This window comes from Falco biarmicus, chromosome 17 (assembly GCF_023638135.1).
Source record: "Falco biarmicus isolate bFalBia1 chromosome 17, bFalBia1.pri, whole genome shotgun sequence".
In the NCBI taxonomy this organism is placed as follows: Eukaryota; Metazoa; Chordata; class Aves; order Falconiformes; family Falconidae; genus Falco; species Falco biarmicus.
In genome coordinates this window covers 2,901,012-2,910,904 of record NC_079304.1, presented here as the reverse complement: position 1 = coordinate 2,910,904, position 9,893 = coordinate 2,901,012, and the positions used below count along the sequence as shown (strand labels likewise).

The following is a 9,893-nucleotide window of genomic DNA, read 5'->3' as shown; positions in this document are numbered from 1 at the left end:
CTTTCGGTTCCTCTCGGCTGCTGCCTGCGGTGGGGGCCCGGTAAGCTGGGGTGGCCGGAGGGGCTTAGGCGGTGGGGCCAAGGGGGTGCGAGGGGCAGGGCCCCGGGAGGCAGCTGCAAACGGGTGGAGCTGGTGGGGTGCTGGTCCCTCTTGGAACTGGGGCTCGTCGCAGCCGTTGGGTTCTGCTTCCTCTTGCAGACCTCGCGGGGCAGCGGTAGGGGTTATGGTGAACGTGGAAGAGTGCCGAAGGGCCGTGCCTGAAGGGGTTAACCTTCGCCACCCACTGCCTTCCGCTGGGTCTTTCCGATGTGACTTTGCCAGCTTTTGTGGTGGTTGTCCCAAGTTCTGCGAAAAGGCTGCCACTCCTTCCAGGGCTGCCACTCCTTCCAGCTGCTTGTTTCCGACAAGCTGGTAAACATTAACAGAGCGGAGGTAGAGCTGCAGCTCCTGGGGCCCTCGGGGGGGCTGCAGCGGTGGGGACTGGCCGTACCACGTAGGGAGGCCTTCCCGTGGTAGCAAACCCAGCTCCTTCAGCCATCTTTGTCCTTCCCTTCCCCTCCGCCGGCTGCCAGAGGGTGGGGAGCACTGAATTACCTCGAGCCTCCGAGCAGCGTCTTGCAGAATTTCCTAGTCCTGCTTGCTGACGGGTCCCTCCGTGGCCTTCCAGGGCTGAAGGAGCGGAGCTGCGCCCGTGCCCTCCTCCCTTAAGGGAAGGAGATCCCGGTGGTTGCTCCTGGTGGTTGTGTGGTCAGCGAGGAGAATCGGCCCCCAGGTTTGTGGGCTGCGGAATGAGCCCCGTGCTCCGCAGCTGCCGCCGTGGTTCCCTGCTGCCAGGCGGGGATTCCCATCGCCGGTGTGTCTTGTAACAGAACCCGACGGGTTATTGATGCGAAGCCCCTGGGGGCAAACGCAGAAGCTGCTGTTTATCGAAGCTGAACGTCCTGCCGCCGAGTTGCTGAAACAAGGCTGCCCCGGGGAGAGGCTGGCGCAGGTAGGAAACTATTTCGTGAAACATCCGTTGCTTTTTCTCAGCTTGGTATTGTTAATGCTTTTTGGGAGGGTTGCTAGAGCTGATGTAAAAAACTTTGAGCCCGGCAAAGTGAGTTCAACTGTATTTCTAACTTTAAAAAATATAATTATGGCATATAAAGATAGTTTATCTACTCTTCTATTCTGTTTGAGCACTCTCTGATCTTAGTCAGGCTACTGTTGCTGTTAGGAACACTGTGCTGGATTGGGAATGTCAAGGCCTGGATGTGCAGGCGAGTTCCCTGTTGGATGGAGGTGAATAACAACCAGCCAAGAACTTGGCAGTTGCAGGTTATGTTGTCGTCTCGAAACCTTCAGGAGCTTTGAGTCAGTGTTCCCCTCTCTCACGGAATGCTATGAGATAAAAAACCTGGTGCGCAGTTCCTTAGAGTGGCATACTCAGACCCTGCTGCAACTGGGGTGTCTGGAAGATAAATGGTTTTAAGAGAGTCACTTGCAGTAACTTCGGAGCTGTGCTTCAAGAACTTCCTAAATGTTAAGGCACTTGTGATCTGCTACAAATGCTGATGGTGCTGCTCTTGGAGGCTGCTTCACAGAGGCACTTTTCTGAATGTATTTTTGCGTTGGACACCTAGTGAGAATTCTTTCAACCATGGGTGGAAAACTTTCGCTGTTGTGGAAAACACCTGCCCAAAAGGAGAACGAAGGCAAGCTGATCTTACCCGGGCAGCTGGATGCTGGAGATGAAATCGGCAGTTACGCCAGTATCAATGACTCCGCTCTGCCCTGTGGACCCTGCGAGGGCATTGCACGTCGCGGCTGTGTCAACTGTCCAACGTGTCAGGGAACAGGAAGGATCCCCGGGGGTAGGTGAATCTTCTGTGTGCCGTGTTGGTGCTTTTTCAGCCTTCTGAGGTGGGTACGTCTCTCTTTGCCTAGAGACCTTGGTTGAACTAGTTGGTCTTTATCGTATCTAGTCTAGGAATGTCCTGTCCTGGTACCTCCAGCTCACCTGTGACTTCTGTGTGTGGGAGGGCAGGTAGTGCTTTTCCTAGGGGGATTACTCGAAGCCCACCCTGGTTGTTTCTGCCCAGAGATTGAAATGCTCAAACTGTCACCAAAATCAGGAATCCAACCTCTTGACACCAATGCAGTATTAAGAAGCAGACGTTCCTTCATTGCACCGCCAGGTGCTGGGTGGCATCTCCACAAATCAAGCACACCTATGCAGATTTCACCCTTACATTTATACACAAAAGTTAGAAGGTTGTACACTCCCGGTTCCAATGATTGCTTAGTGATTCGTATATAATTACAGTATCTGCTGGGTCACCCTCTTCTGTTGCTATGCTTGCGCAGAGGAAGTGTCGTCACCTGGGCAAGGGTCTCCTTAACCCGTGGGTGTGTTCTTTAGTGTTATAATGAAGGTAGTTCACTTTGGCACACCTTAGAGCTAAGTTTAGTTGCCAAGTTGGACTGCTGGATGTCTGCCTCGCCACAAGTGGTCCAATAACTCATCCTATACCCAGTAGAACCCAGGTGCTCTGGTTATGGTCTAGAGAGCAAGGGCTTCAAGTTACACAGCTTCAAATGACAAGAACCCATACATCGTTGGTTAATAAGTGTTAACATAATGCAAACGTAGAGCCTGGCTTCTTAAAATCAAGCTGTCCCTGTAGTTAACAGTTTCACAAACAAACACGAAATATAGAAAGATTCAGTAAAACTTGAAGACAATCCGCAACAAAACCGAAATCTTAGTTGTATCACGCTTGCCTTCTAATTGGGCAATATCGCTTGTGAAATGAGTGCAGATGGACACCAGGCTGCTGTGCAATGTCCTGCGGTGCAATTTGCTTTATTTACTTCTGTGCTTAATGTGGTCTCTAATCTGCTGCCACCTCCTTCAGAGCAAGAGAAACAGCTGGTGGCTCTGATTCCGTACGGTGACCAGAGACTGAAGCCTAGACGGACGTAAGTCCTGTTAAACTTTCCTCTTTTCTCATCTTTTGAATATTTCTTCTGCGTGTGAAAGAAAGCCCCAGTCTTCTGGTGTTTTGCTCTTTGTGCTCTGTCTTGTGGTAAGTTTGGTGTTTCCCATATCTTTTCAGAAATAGCAGGTGGTGGACAGCCTTCTGTGTGGGGTTGTTGGGGGTCTTAGCAATTTGTACTGTGCCGTGCCGTGTCAGTGTGTGTGACTCTTACCTTGCTTCTGCTGTGATTTTTTTTTTTTTTTTTTTTTTTTTTTAATTGGCAAATAGTTCTGCTCAAACCCATCCCAGTTTTCTGGCACCCAAGCTTTTATCATCTTTTCCCTTGGAGCTGAAGCAGGACTGCAGGTGCTTGCAGCTGATAAACCAAGAGAATGGTTTATCAGCTGGTGGTGCTGGTGATAAACCAGGTGGCCCTGGTGGTGTTTTGCAGGAAGCTCTATGTGTGCCTTGCTGTGATGATTTGCCTGCTGACAACATCTCTCAGTATTTTCTTCCTGTTTCCTCGCTCCATCGCCGTGCTGCCTGCAGGGCTGAACGCCTCCTCCATTGGCTTTAATGCCACCACCACCAGTATATTTCTCAACATGACGGTAAGCGCTCAGCTCGCAGTCAAAGCGTGGATCTGAAGGGCTCCCTGCTTATCGCCTGTGCCGCTCCATGTGCGCGTGTCGTGGTTTAACCCCGGCCGGCAGCCCAGCCCCACGCAGCCTCTCTCTCACTGCCCCTCACCCAAAGGGATGGGGGGGAGGATCGGAATGTAAAACTCCGGGGTTGAGATAAGAGCAATTTAACAGGTAAAGCAAAAGCTGCGCACGCAAGCAAAGCAAAGCAAGGAATTCATTCACCGCTTCCCATGGGCAGCAGGTGCTCGGCCACCCCCAGGGCAGCAGGGCTCTGTCACACGTAACGGTTAATTGGGAAATGCCATAATGCCAGATGTCCCCCCCCCCTTCCTCCTTCTTCCCCCAGTTTATATACCCAGCATGATGCCATATGGTATGGAATATCCCTTTGGCTACCTTGGGTCACCTGTCCTGGCTGTGTCCCCTCCCAGTTCCTCGTGCCCCTCCATGCCCTCTCACTGGCAGGGCCCAGGGAACCAAAAAGTCCTTGATTTAGTATAAACATCACCCAGCAACAACTAAAAACTTTAGTGCGGTTATCAGCATTGTTCTCACATCACGGCCAAAACCCCGCGCTGTACCTGGCTACTGAGAAGAAAGTTAACTCCATCCCAGCTGAAACCAGGACAGCAGGCTACCTGACTGGTCACTGTCTGGAGTTAGTCTTGCCATTCCCACCATCGCAGTCCTCTTTCCAGCTGTTTGGAATCAGCGTCTGGAGCATGTTACAGCATCAGAGGTGCGGCTGGCCTGGCTGCAAACAAGCAAGTCGCACCAAGTGGCTGAAGGGGCTGTGTAAATGCAGTGCTGTGATGAGTTCTGGGAATCCTTTTGCATCCTTGAGCTGCTTGGTTGTCCCCCTTGGACTGTCCTGGGAGACGCTGCGGAGCATGTGCCTCTGTGGCCGGGTTGGACGTATGGCTGAGGATGTGAAAGGGACAACGTGGCCCAGCGTTGCTGTGAGCTCATAGCAGGGATATATTTAAAGTAGCTTTGCAACAGGAACATATGGCCCTGCTGCGAGGTGAATTGTGGTTTGCATTGGGGTTTTTTTTTTGTTTCTCTCCCTAGAACGTGCTGAACATAACTAATGACAACTTCTACGTGGTCACTGTTGTGCAACTAGACGTAGAGGTTTTGCACCAGTCCATCGTGGTAGGGAAGACTACCATGAAAACCCTGCTGAACATGAACCCTTTGCAGAGCGGCCAGGTGAGCTCTGCTGTTCCTTGTCTTTTCTCCTAAACTCAGCTGGATGTCCTGGACAGGGAGGTGCTCCTTGTACACTTCATCCTCTCTTTTGTCATCTGCCTGCAAATACCCAAAGCTTTTCCCCATGCAGCTTCCACATCCCACTTGGGGAAGGGGTGTTGTAAGAATTTACGTGTTGCTGAGTTTGAAGTTAATGCGTTCCTGGGTGAGGAGCATCTGCTCGCTCTTTGGGTAGCAGGCTGGGTTGCATCCTTGCTTTAAAATGCTGGCAAGCTTAAAACCAGGTTAGACAGAACCCTGGTGGGGTTTGAGCACAGCTGATCCATCCTTTGTATAAAGGTCAGGCATGTAGCTTGGGTGACCTTTTTAAGGCCTTTTTAGATCTAAAATTTCTGAATCTATTTTCTTATCTACTGTTAAAAACAATTTTTAGGCTAGATCTTGAAATTCAGGTTCAGATACCTAATTTTGAGTCCTGCTTTCCCTACTTCAGCTCTCGGAATTGTGTCCTAACGTAACTCTAGCTCATGCGTACTTCCTGCAGGATGTGTCCTGAAAGGTCGTTTTCCTGTCTTAATTCTTCTGATGTAACTCCTTTTGAATCATAGGCCTGTGAAAACATGAGCCTAGGTCTACCCTAAATCTTGACTTTCTTATTTCCCCCTCCCGTTTGTCTAATGGATGGCTTTATAGGACTTGAAATACCAAGGAAATCGGTGTGCTGTAAAGAGTGGAACGGAATAGAATTTCTTTTCTTGTTTTTTTACTGAGGAAAAAATAGCAGGCCTAGTGCTAGCCAGCAGTGTGCAAATAATAAGTTGCATTCCAAGTCTCGTGATTTTCAGGTACTCAACATGTCTGGTAAATGATGCATTGCTTATTTTATCCACAATATAGGGATTAACCACAGGGAACAGACTTTAAGAAAAGGCTCACACAAGTGTACTAGTAGTGTGTGTATGAAAATGTACTACTAGGGAAAATACGGATTAAAAGTATTATTTAAATGTAATAGCATATACATTGCAAATATAACAGTATACATTACCAGTTAAATGTGCTTTCTCTCCCGTTCGCATTTGCAGATCTATTATATGGTGGCCAGCAGGATATTGGATGACAACACCTAGTGAGTATTCTTGAATATTTCTTCCCTTGGTTAGTAAGTGATGCTTATAGGCTTTTCCTGAGTAAATTCCTTGTGCTGGTCCTGTCTGCAAAGAGGAGTGTGTCCTTCCCAGTTTAATGTGTGAAGCTATCTGGATATGTGTGGCACACCCATTTAAAACTAATTTCCTTTTCTATGTATTGCTATTCTCAGCTTACTGTTGGTTCAGCAATGTAGTTTTCCATCCATTTTGATAAGTGATGATATTTGAAGTCGAGGTTGTCATATTTAAGTGCTCTGTTAGTGAGCAGCTGAGTACCTTGTACAAACTGCATTTCTCTGCAAATGGCCAGCAAACCGTGTGAAGTTCACAGCAGCCAAAGTTTTTGTGCGGACAGGGTGGTGCATCGCACGTTTACAAGGGCTGTGCTTAGTAAATCCACAGTTACACCTGGAAAACATGTTTTCTAGATACATTTTTCATAGCTGCTGGTGTGCTTGAAGAACTTTGCCTACATAGCGGTTGTCAGAATATTGCAAAGACAGACCTTTTTGGAGAAGCAGTGGAGTAGTTGAGGAGAGGAGATGAGTGGTGCAGGCAGCTCCTGGGGAACTGACTCTCTCTTTTCTCCTGCAGTAACGTTTGCACCTGGACAAAAGTCAAAGTTCACAACGTTCTGCTGCATATACAGTAAGTGATGCCTGGGTTCAGAGCTGTAGCTAACATTTGTCAGCTACATTATTTCTTGACGACCTTCTTGAAGGTCTGCTGTCACTCTTCAAGACCAGGACTGCCTACAGCGTAAATGTGCTGTTACCCAGACAGGTGTGCTGGGGTGTGAGGAGCAGATAACTCTTCAAGGCTGTTGCTACCCTGAGAAATCCCCTGTCACTGTTGTTTAAGGCAAGCTGGCCTGGCAAACTTTATTCTGGAATACTGGTTGTAGCTGTCGGAAGCAATTTTTCGGTCCAGGACTAGAAGTACTGACTGGTTTGGTTATGCCTGCCTGCCTCGTGGTGCTGGGGGCAGACTCATGCCTGGACTCTGCAGATGTGCGGATGGTTGTCTCCAAGTGTTCCGAGAGCAAAGCAGGACAAAGCAGGCTCTGGTGCGCGTCCTGTTATCCGTTCAGGGGACGGACCAGATGACCATGTTCAGCTTGACCGTGCTTTAGGGTATGACAGCCCCTGCTGGGAAAGCAAGTTGAGGTTGGCTGTTTGTAGAGGAATGAAGGCAGTGGGTTGATTGGCCTTAGTAATATGTAGCTGTGGCCTTGCACTGGGCTATCTACTGCATGTTATCAATGCTAATCAACCCACAGCCTTCAGTCCTCTACAGCTGTTCCTCTCTGCTAGGAAGGAGCATAACTGCAGTTTTGTCATACAGCTCCTGCTGGGACAGCTTCTGGCCTGATTTAGAGCTAAACCCGGGGTACAAGATGGTGAAGCTCTTAGGAGGAGGTACAGCAGCACTAAATGCCTCCATGCAGCCATGAAACGAGAGTGGTCCTCATTAGCTGAGTTTAAGCCACTCTGGAAAACCCTGCAGCAGAAATTGTCTTTTAATGTAGCCTGTGCTCGCCAGGTGGATCTCCCTGTGCATATGGGGTGATGGACTCCAGGTTGTGAGCCTGCTCTTGGAAGATGGACCTGTAGGTTCACCATCTGCAGGCTGTTGTCACAGAGTCCGTCATAGATTCCTTCAGGAACCGTAGAATCATTCAGGTTGGAAAAGACCTTTAAGATCGAGTCCAACTGTTACCCTAGCCCTGCCAAGTCCACTACTAACCCATGTCCCCAAGCGCCCCATCTCTGTGTTTTTTAAACTCCCCCAGGGATGGTGACCCCACCACATCCCTGGGCAGCCTGTTCCAGTGCTGGGCCACCCTTTCCATGAAGTTTTTCCCAATATCCAACCTAAACCTCCCCTGGCGCAACTTGAGGCTCTTTCCTCTTGTGCTATCACTTGTTACTCGGGAGAGGAGACCGACCCCACCTCACTGCAACCTCCTCTCAGGCAGTTGTAGGGAGCGAGGAGGTCGCCCCTCAGCTGCCTTTTCTCCAGGCTCAACACCCCCAGTGCCCTCAGCTGCTCCTCACAGGACTTGTTCTCTAGACCCTTCACCAGCTTCATTGCTCTTCTGTGGACACGCTCCAGCACCTCAATGCCTTTCTTGTAGCAAGGGGCACAAAACCATACAGGGCTCGAGGTGCAGCCTCACCAGTGCCGAGCACAGGGGGATGATCACTGCCTTAGTCCTGCTGGCCACGCTGTTTGTGATACAAGCCAGGATGCTCTTGGTCACCTTGGCCACCTGGGCACACTGCTGGCTCCTCTGCACCCCCTGAAGTCCTCTGTTGGCAAACAACAGATCCAGTGGGCACCTTCCCTAGCTGGCTCACCTGCTGTGTCAGGCAATTCTCTTCTGCACACTGCAGGAACCTTCTAGAGTGTTTTCCTTTCTGCTGTGTTGTATTTCCAGCAGACACCTGGTAAGTTGAAGTCCCCCACGAGAACAAGGGCTAGCGATGGTGAGGTGTTTCCCAGCTGCTCATAGAATATTTTAATATTTTGCCTGCCTGTTTGCCCTGCTTGGGTGGTCTGTAACAGACTCCCACCATGATGCCTCCCTTGTTGTTCTTCCCCATAAACACTCCACCCGCCCTGTGTGCTCTGCTTTTCCCTCGCAGGGGGACCCTGACCTGCACATACCTGTGTCACTCGGAGCAGCTGGCTTTTGAAGACTACCAGTACGTGGACTGCCGGGGGAATGCCACGCTACCTCCCCCTTTGTACCATCTCCTGCCGTGACAGGGCCAGGCTGGCAGAGCTTTGGGGCGCAGTGGATTCCACCACGAAGGAGAGCTGTAGGGAGACAAACTTCTGGGCTTCTCAACAGAGGAGGTTCCGTGTTTCCTGGATAACACTTGCATCTCTCGGGTGAAGATGGGAATGTACTTGACATTATCTTGGATCTGCTGCCTTCAGATCGCAGCTGGCTCTTTTCACTGGCCTCACCATAGCTGATGCTTCAGCAGGGTGCCCAGTGCCTGGGCTGTGCCTCCGTGCCCGATCCCAGCGGCTTTCACTGCTACTTCAGAGGCAGCACCCAATTAGGCTGACTAGATGTTTCCTCCTCGCGTAATTTGGCACTTCTGAGTATTTCATAACTTGCAAAAGAAAGACTATGCTGAGGCTTTCTGGCTGGATCACATCTGCACCACCGCATCGAATGAAACTTGCACAACCTGCAGATAAGAGCAAGAAACAGGACTGATGTATCCATGTCTCTGAGTCTTACGAAAAACTACTGCGTGTCATGGAAAAACACCTTGTGAGAGAGGCTCTTGGGTGACTGCTGTTTTAAGCTGTCCCGTATTACAAGGGAGAATAGGCATTTTTGTATATACGTATTTTTAAAAACATGCTCATCCACTAACTGTTCCTTGATGACATCCATTTCGGTGAGAAGAAAATGCATTTTGTACCGTGGACGAAAAAGATTGCTGCTTTCCTGCCGATGGCAGTTGGGGGCCAGCACATGCTGTTTGTTGTATCGTTCCCCTGTATGCTTTGGCATTTAACGTTTTAAATGTGAAGAAGCACGGGATAGTTCATCTCTAATGGGAAAAGCTCAGTTTACACCAATGTCAGGAAGCAGCTGGGGGCGGGGGGGTGTCGTGTATCGGTTTGGTGGGGGGTTTTTTGGTTGTTTTTGTCTAAAGCTGCAGAATTACCCAACACTTTACAGGAGGAGCAGCCTCAGCAGCCTTCTCTCCTCTGAGGGTGGCAGTGGGATCCCCCCACGTGAGTGAGGTTAAGAGTTACCCCTTGGGTTGCAGTTTAGGAGCTGCCTGGTGCATCCCAGATGGTCAAATAAGAGCCTGGGAGTTGCTGGACTGAAATCTTTTCTCAGTGGTTCAGCATGTTCCTGTGTTGGTCCCACTGAAGGATGGAGCCAGGGC

General features: G+C 49.8%; 1 protein-coding gene across 5 annotated transcripts; it reads left to right on the top strand.

The window, feature by feature from the left end:
* The first annotated feature begins 76 nt into the window (after positions 1–76).
* Positions 77–9,533, top strand: TMEM106A (transmembrane protein 106A). Of its 5 annotated transcripts, none has more exons than XM_056362614.1 (8): positions 88–991; positions 1,626–1,856; positions 2,901–2,964; positions 3,415–3,574; positions 4,679–4,819; positions 5,905–5,948; positions 6,565–6,618; positions 8,619–9,533. In XM_056362614.1, the coding sequence occupies exons 2-8, from the start codon at positions 1,643–1,645 to the stop codon at positions 8,737–8,739; spliced, it is 798 nt and encodes a 265-aa protein (XP_056218589.1). In that variant the 5' UTR covers positions 88–991; positions 1,626–1,642; the 3' UTR covers positions 8,740–9,533. The 5 variants fall into 5 exon arrangements, with proteins under 5 accessions (XP_056218591.1, XP_056218592.1, XP_056218593.1 ...); XM_056362613.1 differs by having other exon boundaries at positions 1,183–1,856; XM_056362617.1 differs by lacking the exon at positions 6,565–6,618 and having other exon boundaries at positions 85–991; positions 1,183–1,856.
* The last annotated feature ends 360 nt before the right edge of the window (positions 9,534–9,893 follow it).